This window comes from Fundulus heteroclitus, chromosome 21 (genome assembly GCF_011125445.2).
Source record: "Fundulus heteroclitus isolate FHET01 chromosome 21, MU-UCD_Fhet_4.1, whole genome shotgun sequence".
NCBI lineage: Eukaryota > Metazoa > Chordata > Actinopteri > Cyprinodontiformes > Fundulidae > Fundulus > Fundulus heteroclitus.
The window spans coordinates 5017765-5040546 of record NC_046381.1 but is presented as its reverse complement, the minus strand read 5'-3'; the positions used below and the strand labels follow the sequence as shown (position 1 = coordinate 5040546).

Here is a 22782-nt window from a genome sequence, read left to right as displayed (position 1 = left end):
AACTTATCTCTTTTCCAGGGCTCTTGGTGGATTGAGTATGTGACGCTGAATAACTTTTAGAAATATTAATTCTTCTATTTTATTCATCATTATTACAGTTTTATTCTATTTGCCGTTTTGGTCATTTTACATGAATTAAGTTTTGCTTTGTACAAAATTTGAGATATGAATGAATATATGGATTCTAAATTAGATGAAATTTGTTTCCTTAACATGTAACTGGAAACTGTTGTTACCTCTGAGTCCCAAATATAAACGAAATTCCAGTGCATTCTTGCGATAGTTTTGAAAAGCCTGACCCTCCTAATATGGCGGCGCCACTTACGCGTTGCGTCAAGCCGGAAGGACCCTTTACTAAATTCACGTAAAACCTCGGAAAGTAGCAACAGTAGTTTGTCAACAGTAACAGTTGTATCAGACATGTTTCGACAGCAATTAATTAAAATTATGATATTTACGTTTACCAAATAATTATATTTCTTTATTTTTGAGATGTTAACAGCAATGCTTATTGTTTTTAGCACAGTGGCTTTCTAAATTGCTTTTTCGAGCGTTATAGAATGTCACGTTTGTTGCTACGGTTGCCTAGCAACCCACAGTCTGGGTGTATTTAACGTTTTAAAAAAAAGTTGCGCTTTCGCAGCTCGTCCAGCATGTCTGAAGCCATCTATCCACCAGAGAGCGTGTACAACTGCATCCCAAAGGAGCAGGAGGAAATTAAAAACCCGCCACGGTGAGTGAATTTCTCTGGGCTGATTCAGAACTGAGTCCAGCTGGGCTGGCCATTTTACTGAGTTGGCTAGTAGCAATAAACCAAGCAAAATACGTTTAGGAAAACCTCTCAATTACCTATTTTAAACGTGCCAATTATTTTAAAACACAATGTAAATTATCTTAGATTATTTTGTTCTTCTAAACTCGTTAAATAAAAAAAAAAATTCATGTTTTAATTATTATTATTATCTTGAATTCCTTTGTTATCATTCTGAACAATTAGAAAGTCAGCAGCAATGAAAGAACAAGAAAAAAATGGAAGAGAAAAATATAAAGTGTCCAAAAAGAAAAATCAATAAAGGGTCTAAGCCAGAGGAAGCACAGCCTTACCCAGTCCAGATCATTCAACTGTCTCAAATATTATCTAAAGCTCATCAAAGGTTTGGGTACCTTGAACATACAGAAGGGCCCTTTAGCACTGAAGTAGTTAATGTTGTGATTTAAAATCCAACTTTCATCCCATTTCAACCATCTGCTGATGTGGGACCACATTTATTATCAATTTAAGTTTCTTAAGCCAAGCAGTTAAAAGACAAAATGTGTATATCTTACTTTTCAACCAAAATAGACGACAAGAGACACGGAAGTGTATGTTATTGTTGACCTCCAAAGTTAGAATTTAGATTTTTGTTTTTCTTTAAAGTAGCAACAAATCAGAATTATGTGGGTTTTTTTTATGTGTTTCTCTTTAAATTCTATTGAATGTGAAAAGAAGTGATTGTTTGGTCCGCTGCGTTCTGAAATCTTCCCACAGGTATGTATCCAAGCACAAGCCAGCTGTCGTTCTTGAGCATAACTTAAACAAAAACGCGAAGAAAACGATGGGACCCCCGAAGCTGGAACCGCCGTCTCCGGAGAAGTACCTCAAAAAGCATTCGAAGCAGCTCGAACCTCCCCAGAGTAAGTTCCTGTGACGAGGATTTGCCCTTGTGGCATGAATATATGACCTACACCTGCCTTGCTTTTTGGGACAGAGGCAGAAGATGTCCCCAAGATTTATGCTTGCGGCGTGAGAAGGCCGCCGGTCCCTGGACAGACCGACAGGCCACTGATGGGGATCCAGACCAAGAGGGATTTCTTACAGTCGACTTCATTAGTTCCCAAGAAGCCCAAGGCCTCATGTGTGGATACAAAGAACGGAGATAAACAGTACCTGGAAAACTCTGGACTTGTCCCCAAATACATCCTGAAAAAGGTATTTTCCCCTCACCCTGTTGCTTTACTCTGTTTCTTTCTGTGGAAAGTCTATTTTATGGGTAATGCCCATACTTTATTAGTTTTTCTTTTCTCTCAGAAAGTACTCCTTGCCCAGGTGTTCTGTGCTTAGCAACTGACGGCTGCAACCATTATCTTTTTTTTTTCTGTCTTTGCTTCTCCTTTCAATGGAAGGTACCTCTGGCCCAGTGCTTTTTGTGGTTAGCTGTATGTCTTTACTGAGCAGAGCCATGGGAAGAGCTATAGTTTTTTTTCTTTCCTACAGAAAGTCTTGGATGGAGCCAGCAACAGTGCTGCCATTAACCCAGTGTTACTATAGAACAGGGGTGTCAAACTCATTTTGGTTTAGGGGCCGCACACAGCTTAATCTGATCCCGAGAGGGCCACACGAGTAAACTCATTGCAAGATTAAATAGAACTAATAAAAGTAGACTTGTTGTTGATTTTTATATTAAATGAATTTCACTTTTACACAATATATTATGAATAACCGTAGCGTTTTTTAAAAAAAAGTATGTGCAATTTCAACAATACTTTTACTCAGTTAAACATTTACTTGTGCATTATGCATAAGAACTGATCACAGTGATTGTACAATGTTGAAAAACATTTATTCACATTTTTTGGAACTTAAAAACACTGTCCTGCATGACAAAATACATCAAACAGATAAAAAATTAAGAAATGATTTAAAATCAATTTTCCACATCTGAAGCTCAGTGCTACCATCTGCTGATTAAAACACAGCGCCCCTCGTGGACAATATAGGAACTGCAGATTTTCAATTAAACGAAGTACATGTTTTTTTCATTAATTGTTTTATCATTCTCTTCCTTTTATCTCCTCTTTCTTTCACCTTTTCTTTTATTTCTTGTTCTTCCTTTCCTCTCCTACTTTCCCATTGTAGTGTCCATATCATTTGAGATATTCCCCGCATGAATCATAATAAAACTATTCACATTTACAAATCAAGCGGAGCACTATGGCAAAAGCAGTACTGCTCCACTTGCGAAAGTCAAATCTGATGAGCTCTTTTCGGCATTAAGACAACAGTTATTATTGCCACATTGCCAGACAGGACACTGCAAAAAAAAAAAAAAAAAAAATAGTTTGACACCCCTATTATAGAAAGAACTCCTGGCCCACTGATATGTGTACACATGGGTGGAGAAATCTCCATGCGTCTGGATCCGCCCCTCTTTATCTTTCACAAAGAAAGTACTCCTGGCTCAGAACCTCTATCTTCCCTGTACGAAGCCATTAACAGAGCCCTTGCTATCTTTAACTTTGTATACTCTTTCGGTTCTTCTGTCATCTAAATGGTAGAGACGCATCGATTTGACGATTTGGGCCGATATCGAAATCCGATATTAATATTGCGGTTAAGTCCGATAAACGATATTTACCGATATGTGTGCGATTTACAGATATGTATTATGCTTCTCTGATGGGAAATTTTTTTACAGTTTTGTAACGACTGAAAAAGATGCTGACTGAATTTCTAAATGTAGATTATAGTCCAGACTTACACGCTGCTTTTGGTATGTCTTCTTTCGACACCGTAGAAAAATGGCCTCTCTGCTAACGTTGCCTCTCTGCTTCATTTAAAAAAAAAATAAAACACAATCCTGGCTGCGATGCATCACGGTCACATGACTGAACAAAAACAGCAGGCTCAACACCCTCCTTGCTCCCTTATGAAACACAGGCACAAAGGGCAACTCGATGGAAATAAATATCGGCCCAGTTTTACTTATCGGACCGATTCGATCTGTTAGAAAATGACTAACATCGGCCGATACCGATGTTAATGCCGAAATCGTGCATCCCTACTAAATAGCACTTCTTACCCCATGCTTCTCTGTTTTTCTCTTCTCCTTGTCCTTTCACTGCCTAACTAACTGTAGCGGGATGGTTCATACTTTATGAATTTAATGAAAACAATCTTCCAGGACCTCTCCAAGCCTAAACAACATATACCAAGCCTATATCCACATCGACTGCAAAATCATCCCTGCAGTACCCCAGTTTTTATATCTGAGCAGATCACGCATGGATGTGAAGCTTCTCGCTCCTGCCTGCAGGGTTATGGTGAGGTACCCGCGTACCTGCGGCAGCGCAGTGAGGCTGAGCAAAAGGCTCAGGAGGAGTATGAGCGCTTTGTAAGGGAGCAGAACGTCATGCCACAGCTGTCAGACGAGGAGCAACTCGCTGCCATAGAGGTACGCTGGATTTGTTTCCCAGAACAACAGGGGATCCCCCCCCAAAACGCCCGGTGAAGCAGACGTAATTAGACTTAAAGATAGAATCATGTTGTTGTTTCCTTCCAAAAACATTAGCCTTTAAATGAGCTTCAAGATCGAGTTGCCATGTTTGCATCTTTCCTTCAGGGCCTGAAGAAGAAGTGGGATGAACTCCATCATGAATACCAGGGCCTTCCTCTCATCATCGACACCTTGTCGAAGAAAACCCGCAAGATCCGTCTGGAGGAGCAAATGAGTCAGCTGCAGAAGGACATCAGCTTCTTAGAACGGTTCAAAACCATCTATATTCACAAAAATTAGCCTCTGATGGCTTCGGATGTCTTTAACCCGCTCATACTCCCGATGTGACTTTGGAGGAATAAAATTCTCTCTATCCATTGCAGCTTTCCTGTGATCTCTAAAGCTGTGCTAGTTTTATTGCAGTGAAGACCTGTGGCTATATCTGATGTTTCTCTTATTATGACAGTTGTACCGTGGCGGAATCAAAAACACTGTCCTATAAACCTGAAACTCCTAAAAGATTTTAACCTAATTCATGTCATCGTTTGTAGTTTTTGTTTCGTGACGATCCATAAAGATGGATGAATAAGCATGAAACGTGGTCTGGGATTGCTTTGCCGAAATAGGAAAGAACCTCCTTGGGAAGGCAGCTTCACTCTGCTTCAGAGCCAGAGAGATAAAACTGCTGTGTGACAATAATTTCCAAAAACAAAATTATTGTTTCCAGAATCGTCCTTATTGGATGACAAGGACGAAACATAAATGGTTGGCCCAGAACCAGGCCAGCCATTTATGTTTCGTCCTTGTCCCTTCCGTTCTGAGATCATCTGGATCTTTTAATAAATCAGGTATGACCAATTCCCCCTTTATTCAGATTTTACGTGGTGGAAACCTCGAATTCAACGTCAGGTGTACAGAAAGTCAAAGAACAAAACCTCTGCTCTCTTTGCTTCAACATGCTCCAGGCTGTGTGTCCTGTGGGTAAAGCAGGTCTTCTGGAATAGCCCTGAATAAAAGTTGACCACATGAACCGGGCAAATGCTTTCTGGAAGGAAACTTTAAGGTATCTGACAACAATGAAGTACGTTTGGAGGGTTTAAAACCTAACTGGACCTACTGGAAGGCTGATTTAGGCAGCATAACACTGTGGGACTGTTTTGCTGACAGGTGTAATCATTAATTGCATAAAATTTAACAAATAAAAACAAAATATAACAACTCTGGGTACTTTAAGGTCTTCGAATGAAATATGAAACGGGAACACAGATTAACATCAAGTTCCTGAAACAACATCACCAAAAACATAGACTTTAACTCTGTTGAAAACCTGTGGATCAGTAAGAATATTGGTTAAAGATCCACCCAGAATTATACCAGAAGCTTGTTGACGACCACAAAAACAATGTCGTTGAGTTACTACTTTCTAACGAACATTTAACCAAATATTAGAGAAGGAGAATATTTTTTTTTAAAAAGGGACCGGTTTTAGTTGAGAGTAAAAGCAAACTAAACCTATTTAAAAATAAATCAACATCTCCTGTTGAAGGATTATTCTATTCTGGAGGGGAAAAAGTGTTCAAAATGTATAATTTATATACCTTAAATGATTGTTTTCCATCAGGGGTAAATCTTCTATGCTCGCTTACCTAAATTAATTGGGAGCTGAGGCATAGTTTCTAATTATATGTCATCTCCATCTAGAATATACGTAATTATGCTAAGAATCTTATCAATGACCCGTCGGCTTTGAGCCATTTTATGTACAGTTATCTTGTTTCCAACCAGCCTTTTTAACATTCTAGATTATAACATTTTAAAAATAATTTACATTTAGAGACAACCTGATCGCTGTGGATTAACTGCATTTTAACAGCGGCAGGAGTCTAAGTGTGTGTTTTTTTTCTATGTACTGTATACAAGTTAATATTTACTAACGGCAAATATTTATAGTTTGAATTACCAGGGGTGGAAATATTCGTGTATGATATGCTCAGTAATAAGGTATAGAAAACGACATCTTAACTTATGTTGTAAACTTGGCCTCAGGCGCAGGAAATGACAAACGGAAGCAATATCCAGCAGATTTAAAATATTGTCCCTGAATACATCCACCCAAGCCGGCCTGGCGTCACATGAGGCTGATTAAGCAGCATACGTCTCCACAGCTGAGACAAAGCGTCTTCTTTCACCTAAATGACTCCAGCGTGACCGTGCTGCCCATGGAGCCGGGCTCACAGCACCTCTCTGGTGATCTCTGGAGCGCAGCGATTCCTCCTCTTCGCTCCAAAAGCAGCAGCTGAGCAGAAAGCACGCAGTAGGTGAGTCTCAGAACCTGATTGGTGACGTTTTTGGAGATGATTTCTGTTTTTTTTTTTTTTTGATATGATCTTTAAGAACTGAGGTTTGAGCGATTTTCAAGAGCGGAAACACTAAACTATCTCCTTGTGTCTCCTCTAAGGATAACAAAACCGGTACCCCAGCATCCACTGATCATGTCCTCACCGAAGCAAATGGATGATGCAAAAGTGAAAAGAGGAATTGTGGTAGGTTACAGAGAGCTTTTGGTACTTTCTGAATGTTGTAAAGAAGTCCTACTTTCTTCCTATTTGGTCCGGATCCGTGGGTCTCTGGGTTTTTGGTCAATTTTGGTCATTGCCAATGGGATAAACATCACCTGTAACGAGGTCTTGGTGGGAAAGTCAAACGGATGATATATTGTACAACAACCAAACAAAAAGTCATCAGAAAAGTCCCCAATTACATAAAAATGAATTCAATTCTGAAGTTTGATTTTTGGACTTTGACTGCTTTTTCAGACGTTTTCTGTTTGTTTCTCGTTGGAAGCAAACCGACCAGCAGAACCAGAAAGGCACGATGCCCCTTCCACTGTTTAAACACTAAATTATGACTTATATTTCAGAGCTTATGATATCATGCAGAAGAGTCTGGGGATGTAAACCACCTGCTCTGTCCCAATACGATATGCTATCATTTTAAAATTAGAAGCATGCTGTTTTTGTTTTAAATCCCTGATACTTGTAAGAATTAGAAATAAAATGGTCAGACCATCTTTGTTTTTTGTGAGTTCAAATCAAAGTAAATAAAAGTGTTAGATGGGCAGATGATATTACATCATATCGATCGCATCCATTGGAAATTTTAACAGACTTCGTTATATCGGAAAAATATCATATCGTCATCCAGACAAATCAATATAACATTATATCGTGATTCGTGACACAGCAGGAGTGAATGCTGCTTGTCGGGACTTTTGAAGCAATCAACTGGTTCCCTTATATAGGAAAATTTTTGACCAATCTGTGTAATATGATTGATTTTGACTTTGTAAAGTGCCTTGAGATGACATGTTTCATGAATTGGCGCTATATAAATAAAATTTAATTGAATTGAATTGAATTTACACCCCTAGTATTGACCAAAGAATTTTTTGACTATGGCTGAATTAACTCAATCGGAACTGAACAGGTGGACTCAGTATTCGGGCCAACAAGCAGGAAATATGTTTAAAAGACGTTTTTTTTTTTTTATAACAGACTTAGTCGGGACCAGGAATTCAGGCGGGCAGAGATAAGAACAATGATTAGGGCAAGACAGAGCTCGAGGTCGAAAAACAGTCCTTAGTCAAAACCAGATCAGCAACCAGAGGAGCAGGAAAAGTCCAGCACAGAATCTGAGCACATAGTCGGGGAACAGAATAAGGATCGGTACACAGGCAGGCTGACAGACTGGACGAGGACAGGCAGGTTCAGTGGTCAGATAAACAGTCCAACTCAGGTCAGGCAACACAGGTAAGCAGTCAGACTCAGGCAGGAAAAACAGATATTAAGGGATCAGGCTGGCTCAGATGTCAAGAGGCAAAATTGGGTCAGGCAGTCAGAATATGCTGGATCCAACTCACCAATTGGCTCGTAAATGATCTGGCACTGATGACTGGTCTGAAGCCTGGTTTTATACTGATAGATGCAGGTGGATCAGGTGAGTGGTAATGAAGAACGGGGCGGAGCTAACCAGGTGTGTGAAATGAGTAATCAGACCAGGCATCAGTGCCGAGATTGTGACCTTCGGATATTGGCCCATTCTGATTCAGGCGGCAAAGAAAAAAAACGCACATTTTTTGTTTGACGCCCCCTCTAAAGAAATCACCCTTGAGAAATCTCTGACATAAAAAGACATAATAGATGACGAAGACTTTTTTGTGAGTGTTAGCTTATTACTTTTTGTTATTATTTGCAGTTCTGTTGGAGAATTATCAACCATTAAAAACTTCAAAAAGCTTCCTGCTGGTCTGCTTTATAAAAATAAAAAAAAGCCACATGAACGTATGACTTTCTCAAAGTTTCCAAAGATGATTACTGAAGTTGCCGGTTAGATTCCCTCACATGTCGCCAGCTGCTTCAGTCAGCAGGACTTTGCTGCCTGTTCCAGATTCAAGACGACTGGCCCGGCTACCACCTGGATCTGTTCACCTATCCTGAACACTACCACGATGACATTGAGAACGTTTACATCCCTCACGGAGTGATCATGAACAGGTAAGATTATGGCGCGGTTTTGGTGCCAAAATTAAGACTATTGCGCAACCAGCAGCAGCTCGGTTACCGGCGCCAGCCTAACATTAACCAGAGCAGTAGCCGGCTTTGGCATTGATATCGCCTCCTGCAACAAATAAGTAGCTGCTGCTGGGTGTGCGGTCGTCTTAATTTTGGCACTAAAAGCACTCCATAGAATCACACATGGTTTGCTTTTAATCCTATCATTCATCTCCTGCCTTCTTGTTGTTGTTCTCCGACTGAAATTTCTCGTCTGAAGAGTAGAGCGCCTGGCCCGCTACGTCATGGAGGACTTTGAGGACAGTAAGATCATGGTGCTGTGCGTCCTGAAGGGAGGCTACAAGTTCTGTGCAGATCTGGTGGAGTCCATCAAGGTTCTGGGACGCAGCTCCAGCCGGTACCTGGAGACGCGGGTGGAGTTCATCCGCCTGAAGAGCTACCTGGTAGGCCAACTGCATGGAAATAAGCTCTTGGCAGGCTTTCCAAGTGGGAAGACGCTGCTTTTATACTGCACCCGTCACTGATTTTATGTTCCCCCGATAGTGATGTGAATAAAACCCTAAGAGAAATTCAACTTGCGTTGCAGGAACATAATATGACACACAAAAGTTGAGACAAATCTAAGATATTTTTTTTCATTGGGGGGATCCCACATAAAAGAATAATCGTTTTACACAGTTAACTTTGCTAAGACTATGGTGCAACTATTGCTCCAAACATTTCCTTTGAATTAAATGGAGCAATTTCTATTAAAAATGTACTTAGTGTCAGAAGCTAGATTCCGGCTAGCTGGTTCCCTGAGGCACAAATACATTTCTAAAAATTATGTTTTTTAGTCAGAGAATAATATCAAGTCAATCAAACTTCTGGAGTATTGATCTGGTTATTTAATCAGTGTCGGCTGTTCTGGTGTTAATGACATTAACACTAGAGGGGCAACAATCAGACGACCCCAAAAATAGGAATGGTTTTACAGATGGGGGTCACAGGCATTTCTCCCCTCCTCTATTAATATTAAATTAATATGAATTAAATATTTTATGCAAATATTTAACACTTTTACTTACTCTGGAGGAGGAAAATTTTTAAATATTAACATAAAATATAAAATTTTATTTTAATGTAATATTTTTGCCTGTTTTTCAGTAGTGTAGTATTTGACCAGGGTCAGTGTCACTGGTACTGGTAGAACGATGCAATTTTTTTTATCAATCTTTTGACATCATTTTGGGATTAATTTGGATTTTAAAGCTTTCTCATTGAGGACGAATCCGTTTTTGGCCACCAGGTGTCACTGTTGCTCGCGTTTGGTGGGGAAGGAGTTCAGGACGCTTCAAGGACAGAAAGCCGTGGATCCAGCTCGCAGCTCTAGGAGTAAAAACAGGCCTGCTAATATAGACGCTGCTGCCTTTGCCAAGGACAACAACTCAAGGCAACTCTGGGGATGTAAAAGGCTTCCTGCCAGTGACGTCTCTGTGTAATTTTGAACACTGTCCCCGAGATAATATGAAAGAATGGTGTGTTATGGCACCCACCTGAGTTATGTGGCCACATTCCTCTCTCCCTACTTTCCTACACAGGAGAAGATTACGGCTTTTCTGAGTCAGACAACTTGTTTATTTTGCTTTTAGATATTTAAATATTGTTTTTTACATCAAGATTGGGGGTAATTAAAGGTATATACAGTAGATACATGTACTATATTCCAACTTCATCTTCATGCAGTGAGAGGAAGTTTGAACGAGTAGCGTTACCCACCCTTTTCTTTAACGTTTTATTCCCAGAATGTCTTGTAATCTTCCAGTGTGGTCCTCTCACCAATTCATTTTCAGCCCAGCACTTGACCTTTTTTAGAGGAAAACACATGGGTGGCTTCTGAACTCAAGCTCAGGAAACAGGGCTGTGTCTTTACATAGCAGCCAACTTAACAAAGTGTATCATTTTAACTTTGATTGCTAGGAAAAGACAAAACTTTAACATTTCTACAATAAAACCTTTGAAAAAGACAAAGAATGGAGTTCAGCTCCTGGCTACACATGGAGCTTACATGATCATAAAAGAGCCTGTGTAGGATCTTTGCTGGATTTTCCCTCTATTCCTACATCACTTTATGAGATACAAAGTCATAACTTCAACTGTCAGTCATAATCATGAGATATAATATAAACGTTGATGGTCAAAATTATGACATATCTCTTAATTTTGACTTATAAAGTCGATATTATGAGTTTGAAGTTCAAAATTTATATGTTGAAATTATGACTTTTGAAGTCGAATATATGATTTTGTATCTCATAAGTATAGCTTTGTATCTTAGAATAATGACTTTGTATCTTAAACTTATGACATTGATTTCTCATAATTATGACTTTGTATCTCATAAATATGACTTTTTATCTTACAGTTATGACTTTGATTTCTCATAATTATGAGTTTGTGTCTCATAAATATGACTTTTTATCTTACAGTTATGACTTTGATTTCTCATAATTAGGACTTTGAAAGTCAAATTTATGGCTGAATCTCATAATCATGACATACCATGTGGCGGAAATGGGCTTCAACAATTACTTGGGGGAAAAAACCTATAGACATAAGGAAATGTTTAAAACTTTTGCACAGTACTGTGCATAAAATAGCTTCAATGAAGGGGGATTCATACTTAAAGGAGATTTCAAAGCTGTAGATTGTGCTTCCATAGCAAGCAGACTGTGCACCGATTTATCTATCCCAGAATTCAAGTAAAAAAAAAGCTTCCACTGTTAGTTTGTGGCATTTTTAGAGAAAAAAGCCAAACTAATAAAAAACATCTCTCCAATATGGCTGTCATAAATCTTTATGAAAGCATCTGTGCAGTTAAAATATAATTCACAACAAGTTAGCAAAGTGAATCACTACCATGAGGGTTTTTGTTTTTCCCAGAACGACCAATCAACAGAGGACCTGCACATCATCGGAAGCAGTGATCTGTCTTTTCTACGTGGGAAGGTGTGTGTTTCTTTATTGACATTGTACCATTTCAATCCTTCTGAACATAACTACCTCAGCCCAAAGAGGGCGCTGTTAGTCTATTTGGATGTTGACTCGTGCTCCTACACTTTCATCCAAAGTATGGAGAGGTGAGGTATTTCCCTGGAGTATTTTCCAGGTGTGGATTAGTATAGAAAATCGAAACAGTCTGTGGAAAATATTTGGATATCTATCTCTTTATTTCTCAAAGATAAAAGTCTAAATTTCAAAAAAATAACTGCTCTGGTTAACAGCATTAGAATATTTCTGATCTTTATTTAAGCATTCGTTTCTCACTTTAGGCTGACAGAAAAAAGTTAGATGGATCAAGACACGTTAAAGAAAATGTTTTATCTATCCATCCATCCATTTATCCATCCTTCACTCCAACTGTCCAGCTTTGCTTACAGGTTCCCTTTTGAAGCCACAAAAGCTGAAATAAAATAAATGACAATAAATACTCGCAAATTACTAATTTGTCCCTGGGAGAGCAGAAAAGAAAGCATCTGATGGCCTGGGGGCTGACATGAGGACAAACCCTTTCTCTATTGTAGCAGTGGCAGTTCACAAATCCTGGAACATAAATCAAGCCAGCTTTAAAATGATCCACCTTGTAAATATGATCACACTGCACAAGGCTAGATATTAGTCAGGCATTTTAGGGCAGGCCAATGTCCTCTTATTGTAGATTTACTGAGCGTTTAACCCTGAGGAGCTGTGTCAGGAAAGACTGATGAATCAGAGCAGAAATGTTACAACCTCAGCTAAATGTGGAGCATAAATACACCTACAGTGTGGCGTCCGGTGGCTAAAAGGAGAAAGTTTGATACTGCCATATCTGGAAAATTGTTACCTATATGCTTCATCTCCCTCTTATAATCAAATACAAAAACTATTCATCACAGTTAATTCGTAGAGAGTCTGAGCAGGAATGTGGGGCTGTTCCTAAGTCTTTGCCGTGACGATGGTACTTTAATAACAGCACAGTGAAAGAAGCTCTTATATTGACCAGTTAGGTGGAGTGAGTAAATTCTTGTTTTTCGTGGACTGAATGCTGGCATCAAGCCCTAGTCCTCCAACTCCCTGCTGAGTCTGACCTTTTAAAAACATAACATTCACGTCATAGTGCTCAGTTTTTCGTGTTAAAAGGGGGTCAGTTTTGTCACCATGACGTCAAACTTCCGCATTCAACAAACCTTTGCACATCATGTTTTCATGCCACTTTGTCCTACATCGGAAATGCAAGTAATGTTAGTATTTCAGTCAATAAATTAGACACAAAATATATCGCTTCTGGTAATTAGTGCAAATATAATGGCTAGAAGACTAAATGCGCCAAAAGGGTGATCAGAAAATAGGATGCAGGTGTGTTGATAAAGTGAATGGGCTGAATTAAATATGTATCCAAACATTGTAAATCATCGATTATGCATGGTTTTTGATTAATCACACCAATATTTACACACATTAACATGGTGGTGGTAAAACAAATTTCCAATTGTTTCTGTTTATGTACAAGCTGGTGTTAGCTGCTACAGGAGGATAACAGTTCAAGTTTAAAACAAGCACAGGACATTGCTCCTGTAACAAGACAATGACTGATTGATTTGCTGGATATGACAAATTAACTCAACGGGGAACCAAATCTCAGCCTGTTAATTGTGTTCACATACGCCCACTGTTAGTTGCATGGCTAGCTGCTACAGGAAGCAGGAGATGTGGCACTTTTAAAATCTCATTTGAAACTCATGCTATGACTTGAGAGTTTGTTTATCATCTATTTATTGATTGGAAAAGGAAGAAATACCAACACAGCTGAATCTCTGCTTTCTGTCCTTGCTTATGTTAAACCTAGCATAAGTACAAGCTAGCATTAGCACTGCAGCCCAGCTAGCTCCATCAAGTTCTGACTTAGGCATGTATGTAGGATTTTAAACCTCCAGTGAGTGATCGCTTTTAACACACTAATTGTGCGGCTGTTTATGACCGGTTCCTTGCTGAGAGAATAATACACAAAAAGTAAAATAATTACATATGACACGTCTACGAGCTGTTTGTATTTGCGTACAAGCTAACACCAGCATCGCAGTGCAACTAGCAGCTAGAAAAGCAACAGTTTCAAATTCTCATGTGCCTTTTTTTAAATAATTTTCATATTAGCAGCATCTAAACACCACCATAAAAGCTGCAGCTGGATTAATCATACCCTGGAGATTTTGTAAAGAGTTAAACCAAAAGGTTTATGCTATTGCCATGGATCTATGCAGTAATATATCCTCATATGTCCTGTGTTGCATATATTACAGTTTTTCTCATTCTTCTCAATAGTTAGCTTTACGTGTGCTTGAATTAAGAACAAACAAGTCATGAGAAACCACCTCCCAGGAATCTACTTAATCGTTAAGAAATCCAGCACACAGTAGGGACAGGAAGATTTTCTGTATTTTCTTTTGCTTTGTCCTATCAGCTCACTGTCTCCAAGTCTTATGTAAAAGTTTCAGGTGCAAACTGAAGAAAAATTGGCCAGCTATCTGCATTCTCTCCGATCATTCTCCCTAAACCATAGACACACTCACAAAGAGTCCTCACAGTCAAAAGAACAAGAATTCATCTGAGCCCCAGCATCGGCAGTGGGGCAATCGGGCAGCACCAAGACACTCGGGTGACTTCTGGTCATTGTAGAAAACAGATGTTTCATTAGTGTGGGGAACAGAAAGGGTTGTCTGTGCTCTTTTTGAGGTTAAGGCAGGAAGGATGCTGCCAAGTTTGTTGCCATAGATACACTTCTCTAATAAACAGTTTAACAGTTTTCCTTTATCCTTGGTTTAGTTGAACAATGTGAAAATTCAAGGGTGACGTTTTACTGATGTGTTTCAAACATTTTTTTTTTCTTTTCTTTTACATGGGACCAAGAGTGTGCTCATTGTTGAGGTGAGCATGTATATACCTTCTATAAGTTATATAATGTTTTTTATTTAGCTTGGTAGGTTATGTGAAATTAGGTTTCACGATTCAAGTCAAAAAGAGCACTGCCTTCCTTGTTCCCTTTTTGTCATATTACAGCCACAAACATCAGTGTATTTTATTGTTTTTTTTATTTCAGTATGTTTTACTGGGATTTTATTCACAGTTATGCTCTACGCTGTGCGAAGAGCATAATTGTGAAGTGGAAGGGAAATTATAAATAATAATAAATACCTGAATAGTGCTGCATGTATGTATTTTGCCCCTTTTCCCCTGGTATTCCCACATTAAACCCAGTGGAAACAGCTGCCTTTAGAAGTTGCATATTGCGTAAAGAAGGTTTGTTAGAGGGCGAAAAAAGGCCAGAAAGCACCATGAGGACCAAAAAACACAGCAGACATGCCAAGATGTTGTCGATAAGTTTAAACAGGGTTAGGTTATAAAACAATAACCCAACATGTCCGTCCACTTAAACTGGCACAGTCAAAGAGAGCATTACTCGGTGAAGCAGCCAAAAGACCCATGGTGACTCTGGAGGAGCTACGGTATGGTACCCTCCATAAGAAGGTATGGTACCTTGCTGCCCAAAAACATGGTGGTGATAGCATTATGGTGTGGGGAGGCTTTTCTTGTGCAGGGACAATGAAGCTGGTCAGATTTGATGGCTAGATGTATGGAGCTAAATGCAGAATGATACTGCAGGAAAACCTGTTGGAGACTGTAAAAAACCCTTGGAACTCGGTTGAAGATTCACGTACAAGCAGGGCAGCAACCCAAAACATACAGCTAGAGCTGCAACAGAATCATATAAATTATTTTCATATGTGAGAATGGCTTGCTCAAAGTAAACACCTGTGAGAAATGTTTATTCTTGGATCTTCTCCATTAAGTCTGACTGGGCTAGAGCAATCGCTCAAAGAAGAATGGGTAAAGATGTTTGTATCTAGACCTTGTGCAAATCTAGTAGAAATACCCCCAAAAACTTTATAGATTTAATTACAAGAAATAGTTAAACAAAGTGTTGATTCTAGCTTAATAGAAAATGCATGGTACATTTCAGATGTTTATTTCTTAGACTTAAAAAAAACAGACATTCTTTCCTTTGTCAGCAGTTATGCACTACTTTGTTTTAGTCTGTAATTTAAAATCCAAATAAAATGCACTAATGTTTGTGGTTGAAACGTGTCAGAATGTGGGGGAAAAAATCAAAAACTAGGAGAACTTGTCCAGTAAGGTTTTGCACAGGGGGATCATGACTACCGAAATATTTTTAAAAAGGCCAGTGAATAATTTAAGAAGAGTTGTTCTGTAACACACCGTTTCCTAACAAGTAATCTCTTGGAGTAAAAAAAGTCATCTGAGATCATTTTTGATACAATAAAAAAGGAAGCTTCCTCTGTTTGTGTAACAGCCCCCATGATATATGAAGCCAAAGATTCACAGAAATGTGGACGTTTTCCATGTAATAGGAAACCTTCTGAAAAAAACAACAACATCTGTCATTCTTTGTATCTTCATATCTGTGGTCTCCAATGATCCACATCCCACCCTCCTCATTTCTCCGACTTCCTCTCCTCTTCCCTTCCCTTCCCTCAGGCCATAGTCGACACAGGAAAGACCATGAAGGCTCTTCTGAAGCATGTGGAGACCTTTGAGCCAAAGATGGTCAAGGTCGCGGGGTGAGTCGGCATTTGAGTTGTCCAAGTTTTTCCACTGTAAGGGAAATGCCGAGCACATGATGAGCAGGAGTACAAGATATCACTTGTCCACAGTCACTTTCTTGTGTCTGTGGGCAGTTTCCAGGCATTCCCAGAGATCAGAGACAAGAGACTCATCTTGCTGCACAGATGGGTCATTGTGAAGGTTTATTTCGCTTTGAATTTATGACGGAAACACAGAAACTCATCCATCAAGATATTTGAATAAAACAGAAATTAATGAATTACCAGTAAAATTACTTTTTTTTTTTTTTTACTTAAGAAATGAACTCTCTGATTGATGTGTTTCAGTCTGCTGGTGAAGAGGGTCTCTAACGTGGCTGAAAGTCTGACAGACTGTGAGTATTTTTCTTGGTATGGAGTCTATTGTTACATTCACATTTCACACATACCATTAATTTCTGCAAACATTACACGTGGCTCGCTTTGTTTTGATGAAAACTTCACATTCTTGTTTTTGCTTCTCATAGTTACATCCGAAAATCCTATTAATAAGTTTACCCAGGGTGGTATTTAGCATCAAGGTCTGTTTTTCCTCCAACCTAAAAAAAACATTCCCGTTTCTTATCTGAAGTATTTGATGCGATAAAATGTTGAAGTAGCTGCCCATGAGGACTTTTGAGTACTTCTAGTAAAAGTGTATCAGCTGTACCCTACAGACTGGATAAGCCAGACTTGACTGCCATCATAACTGCTCACGGTGCTACATGTTTCTACGTCTATCAAACATGACCCCTCTCCGTTTTTCTAAAACCTCTTGAATGTTCTGATAGTTTTGTTCATGTAGCAACACTTTTTTTCTGTGCTACTTCCAACCCAGGGGTTCAATTTTCACAATATACTTTGAAGCAGCCAGACAATTTGGTAATCTTTTAAGATGGTCTGGAAGAATAGTTCTCTAGTCTTTCGGAGCGTCATCTAAGAATTCTTTGGATTTTTTTTAATTAATTCTTGTTTTATTAAACCATGTCAATTTCTGTAGATTTATTTAGCTTTTTTAAAAGGATGCAACTTATGTGTCCTTGACAAGCAGACAGCAGAGTCCAGTTTGTCAGTGGTAACCTAGCTCTTATTCAGCCCAGTACCAGCGTACCTCAGGGCTCTGTATTCAGACACTTTAGCTTTTTATTCTTTACTCTGCTGTGATACTACTAAATCAAGTCAATGTTTTCTGTAGCTGAGTTCATAGGGATGTTTGTTTGCTTTGGTATACCAGGTAATCCTGACCTATCAGGCCTTAAAAGGGGTTTAACCTAAAGGGATCGACCTGCGCTGTGGCTGTACAAATGTTAGCGAAGGACTATCTTTACAAACATGGTTATGGCCAGCTGTGGATCTGGGTCAGTTTATACCTTTACTAAATCACACTGATTTTATATCCTGCCATTACCATTTCTTTTTACGCTGGTTTAATTTCATAACCGTAAATAAACCATTTCCTACCCAGATTGAATATCCGTCTGTTGCTTAAGAGCTGCAGTTTTGAAGACCTACTGGTCTTGCCGTCACAAACTCGCTCCAATTCCTTCGCTTTTCCATTTTTTTCTGCTTGTAACATTTGAGGACGAAATGATTCCTTTGCTGCCTGGCACAGAATGTTTGACCCACTAATAGGTACATGTTTACATGATAATCTTCCAATTTGAATTGATTTCCTTTTGTGACTAGTGAAGTCTTATGAGATACGAAATATTATGACTCTTGATCCAACTAAAAATATTTCTGGTTGTTATCCTGCCTGTCAAATAACCACCAGAGAAGATTTGATAAATTAATGGAAAATTAGTTTACATATTTGTCACAGCAGGTTCTAAATGACCCAAAGGAGGGTATGAATTAGTACATGGTCGGTACAAAATGTACTGAGGACTGCGTAGTAAAAATACTAAATGGCAAAGGGGAAAATGAGAAGAAGCTTTCCACAAAGATGTAGTATACCCATGTTTTGTTTTTGGTTCTTTTTTGTTTTTTTTGCCAAGGTTGTGTACAAGGACTAAAGTCAAAATGAGTGATTATTGATGAGGAATTATACAAACAAAATATTCCATCGCACTTGCCTTTACTAATTTAAAACATTTTTGAATCTAAAAGAGGAAAAAAAGGTAGTTGGGTTTTTCTGTTAGCATGTTGTTCAACTTTAACCTGATCATGACACCTTAACACTAACATCTGTGTTTGCTTTGGCAGATGTTGGATTTGAAATCCCCAATCGATTTGTGGTCGGCTACGCCTTGGACTACAATGAATACTTCCGTGATCTGAATGTAAGTGCCGAGTTTGCTGCTTCTACTGCTGCTGCTGCTACTGACCTTGTGAACCTTTGAGGAGCTGTGAGGGGAAAAAAAATAGATGAAAGAGGCGGGGTGGGAGAGTAAACACAGTAAATCAAAGAGATGCTCTCCTCTTTGTGAAACCTAAACTCACCCAACAGGTATCCTCCCTGTCTGAGGAGGTTTTCCATGTAAGCAAAGCAGCTGCAGTCTTTTATATCAGCGGTTCAGTTAGTTAGTTGTGGGAAACGGTTTCCCTAAGAAGTTTCAACAATTCAAAAGACAGAAACATTGAAGAGCGCCGGCGGAATATGCTTCAAAGCATTTGGAGGGAGTTCTATCCCTGAACTTGGCGTTATTTGATTTTTGGTGCCAATAGTGATGGGATAGACATCTATTACATGTTTGCCAAACACTTCTATACATCAAATTAGCAAGCAGTTAAATAAGTAAAGTTTGTTTATCAAGTGTCTCACTTGGACACAGTATCACAAAGCGTTGTATAACGTAGGTATATTAATTTAAAGTTTAAATTTATAGTTGGCAATCCTGTTTGCTGGGTGAAATGGTCCTTCCATCCTGACAGTAGTCAATACATTATGTATGACTACTACTAAAAAGGAGGTTAGAAAAATAGATCTTGGTAGAAGTTACAGACCTTTAAAAACTCTACCAATCACTGCTATACACACCAAAGGGCAAGGTTTGGTCAGAGTTTTGGTCCTGCTCTGACCCCCCTGTATCTCCTTATCTATTGGTTGTCCCACATTCCCATCATTCTCACATAACGCCAGTGTGTGTGCTCGTTCCTTGTTAGTTTCCGCTCACTGGCTACGCATGCGCACTTCTAGTGTTTATGTACCCGGTTAGCTTAGCGGTTAGCTTAGCGGTTAGCTTCGGTGTTAGCCGTTCATTGGAGCTCCGCTGCTCTCGCTGTATATTTTTAACATAGCCGAGAGTCGCAAGAAGCAAACCACATACAAATTTATGAGAAGAAGTGGAAGGCCTCATTAGAAAGAAATAAAACCAGAGTGGATTTAGGAGATTTTTTTCACGTGATCCCCCTAAGAGCAAAAGAACCGGTGAGACGGTTTTGCGAATGCACAGTTATTCACAAAGGGACTTAGTGAAACTTCCGGAAAAATTGCTGACTTTACCTTTGACTTCAAAATAAAATCTTCACAATAACCAGTATGTTAACGCCTACTAAAAAAAAAAAAAAGCAACTGTCTTTTAAAAATGCTATATGTGGTGTTTGATTTAAATAATTTTGGACTCTAGCAGTTAGTTGCAGCCCCAAAAGCGCTTAACCTTTTCCTCACACACCATTGTAACACTTCAAAGCACTTTCACTGAGATGCCAGTGAAAGTGCCAGGAGGAGCAATGTTTACTCTGGCTTTATAGTGCAATGCCCCTCCCCGACCTGCTGCTGAGCAAAGGAGGCCAGCTTGCTTGCTTGCAAAAAAAAAAAAAAGTCATGACATGGAAACTAAAAGAATACCACTCATCACTCAGCAGATAACTTGGCTTAGTGAGCTAATATCAGCGTTTTATCTAAAAAGAGCAGCATAGTAAAAACATGACATTCTGCTCAACGAAGACCTGAAATTTATTACTAAATATAGTAGATATAGTAGATAAGTCTGTGTGTCAACTCCTAACTAACTATCAATAAATGGTATCATTAACATTAGTTTAACATTTTCCTGATAATATTATCTTTCTGTGAAACCATGATATTTTAACCCAAGGTTATCATACCTTCAGGATCTCATTAAGGCTCCTGCCTGCAGGCCAGATCAGAAAACTGGCCTGGTGTTATACTGTCTGACTCACAGATTATTCAGCAACTGCCTGATTGCTGAGCTGGAAGTGCAGCCCCTCACCCACTGGTGCTAATTGTAGATACACCAGCTTCCTGCAAATTAGCTGTTTCTTTCACCCTCAGCCGTTGCAATTAAATTTGCAAAAGGATGGATAACATCTTTTTTTTTTTTTGCATTATTTTCTAACAGTTCCTCATTTGACTCAATTTACTGCTCAGTAAGTGAAGGTCAAAGTTTTCTGTATTCTTTTTTTCAAACCTGGACATCTATTGCACTTCAGAAATGGGTCCGTCCAAATCTCCTGGATCTTTGCCATTTTAATGACCTGATACTCACCCCCGGCAGGTGTGAAAGGCCAGCTTCACTCCCAGAACTGCACGTGCTGCGTACAGTATGTGCTGCATGTCTGAACTGTATGCGGCTGTTGTGAGTGTTTAAGGGGGTGTATCTCAATGTGAAAGTGAGAGAAACTGATCTGTGGAATGTGGAGGTTTGGAATCTCATTATCAGACAGAGTTCAAGTTCACCCTCCTAGTTGTCCTCATCCTGCCGAAGAGGTATGAATCACACCCCCCACCATCCAACCCACCCCAGGACTCCCAGAGCTAGATAGATGAATGTCCCTTATCTCTGTAGATTGCATTGCCTGCTTTCAAAGAACAGCAGGATTTACACGATTTATTACTGTATGTGGAACGCATAATGCCCCGCCTTTATACAAAATGGAGAGTTACTAACTATAGAACCAAACGTAAATGCCATTAATTTAACGTTATTTGGCACAGACTAATTTTTTTTTCCTTCTCTGACCTCTTCTCTTTTCAGCACATCTGCGTCATCAGCAAAAGTGGAAAGATGAAGTACAAGATTTAGAGAATTAAAGCGATTAATTGTGCACGGTTTTAGCAGGGCATCGTAAATATGTTGTCAGCGATGTTCGAAGGTGTGGTTATGTTTTAACTTTCTGCCATTTTTTTCCCCATAAATTTCCATGTGGTTCAGATAAATTGTATTTGTTAGTAGGTAATATAACGTGACAGTGGTCTGAAAAGTATTTGCACCTTCTGTATTAACCATTTTTTGTGACACTTGCAGTAAATATTTTCAGATGATCAAACAAATTTTAGTATTAGACAAAGAGTAGATACATCTAAATAATGAGATTGTGGCTCAATGGGTATATTTTTGAGATCCTTTAGCCTACGTTGTTCTATTTAAGTGGCCAGGTTGTGATCAGGTATGGGTGTGGCTGAACTTTAACCAAAAATGTGGTTCATCTCAGTTAATTCACAATTAAACAAAGTGGGGACTTATATTTTCACACACAGCCAGGTTGGTTTTCCGCTTATTCAAATGATAAAATCATTTGAATACCACTTTATGTAGTCACTTAGGTTATCTTTGTCTAATATTTAACATTTGTTTGATGATCTTAAACATGTAAATGTGCCAAAAATAGAACAAATCTTTGCCGGGACACAAAAAACATTTTTCACAGCCATGTATTTTAAGAAAACAAACCGATGGTAAAATTGGTGTGATCCAATCCCTGTCACCATTGCTTTTTTGAGATGAGCGCAGGAAAAAAACGTAGAAGAAAGAAAATCTGCTCATTACAAGAGGACATTGGTGACAGATGGAGGGAGCTTATGGACCTTGGCATCCTCACCCTTGGATGATGCCCACTCTGACTCATGGAAAACACAGTGGGCGTTGTCTTCAAAGTGGCGTCTTTGCGCCACTTTATATATGCTTGTTCCAACTTTCAACTGCCTTTTCCTGTAAATCAAAATGAAATACTAAGGGATTTAACTACTAACTACATAAAGCCATCACTTTCTTTGCCATTTTTCCTATCAATTTACAGCTTGTGCAGGGTAGTAATTAAAACAAGGTTGACACTAAAAGGTTTTTCTGTTTTTTTTACGTGTTTTCATTTTACTGGGTTTTTTTAATTATAGGAGGAAAGAGCATAAATGCTAAAGGCAACAAACACAAAGCTGTATTTGCTTCTTTATCTCTAATCTTTTTTTCATTATAAAGTATAAGTACTCTCAGGCCACAGTGTCACTGTAGTATCAGACTAGTAAATAAATATGGTCTAACATTAGCAGATTTAATGAAATGCAGTAAAGTCTTAAAATGGTACCCTACCACTTTACACACATAT

At 38.9% G+C, this 22782-nt stretch overlaps 2 protein-coding genes across 3 annotated transcripts; both read left to right on the top strand.

Annotated features, from left to right (window-relative positions):
• The first annotated feature begins 573 nt into the window (after positions 1 to 573).
• Positions 574 to 4702, top strand: enkur (enkurin, TRPC channel interacting protein). The gene is made up of 5 exons (XM_012876328.3): positions 574 to 733; positions 1529 to 1674; positions 1749 to 1969; positions 4074 to 4211; positions 4380 to 4702. The coding sequence occupies exons 1-5, from the start codon at positions 654 to 656 to the stop codon at positions 4551 to 4553; spliced, it is 759 nt and encodes a 252-aa protein (XP_012731782.2). The 5' UTR covers positions 574 to 653; the 3' UTR covers positions 4554 to 4702.
• Positions 4703 to 6426: 1724 nt separating this feature from the next.
• On the top strand, positions 6427 to 22193 carry prtfdc1a (phosphoribosyl transferase domain containing 1a). Of its 2 annotated transcripts, XM_012876311.3 has the most exons (10): positions 6428 to 6571; positions 6712 to 6796; positions 8700 to 8806; positions 9084 to 9267; positions 11747 to 11812; positions 14747 to 14764; positions 16394 to 16476; positions 16807 to 16853; positions 18703 to 18779; positions 21438 to 22193. In XM_012876311.3, exons 2-10 carry the CDS (start codon positions 6746 to 6748, stop codon positions 21483 to 21485), a joined length of 681 nt encoding a protein of 226 aa, XP_012731765.1. In that variant the 5' UTR covers positions 6428 to 6571; positions 6712 to 6745; the 3' UTR covers positions 21486 to 22193. The 2 variants fall into 2 exon arrangements, with proteins under 2 accessions (XP_021179129.1, XP_012731765.1); XM_021323454.2 differs by lacking the exon at positions 14747 to 14764 and having other exon boundaries at positions 6427 to 6571.
• Positions 22194 to 22782: the final 589 nt, after the last annotated feature.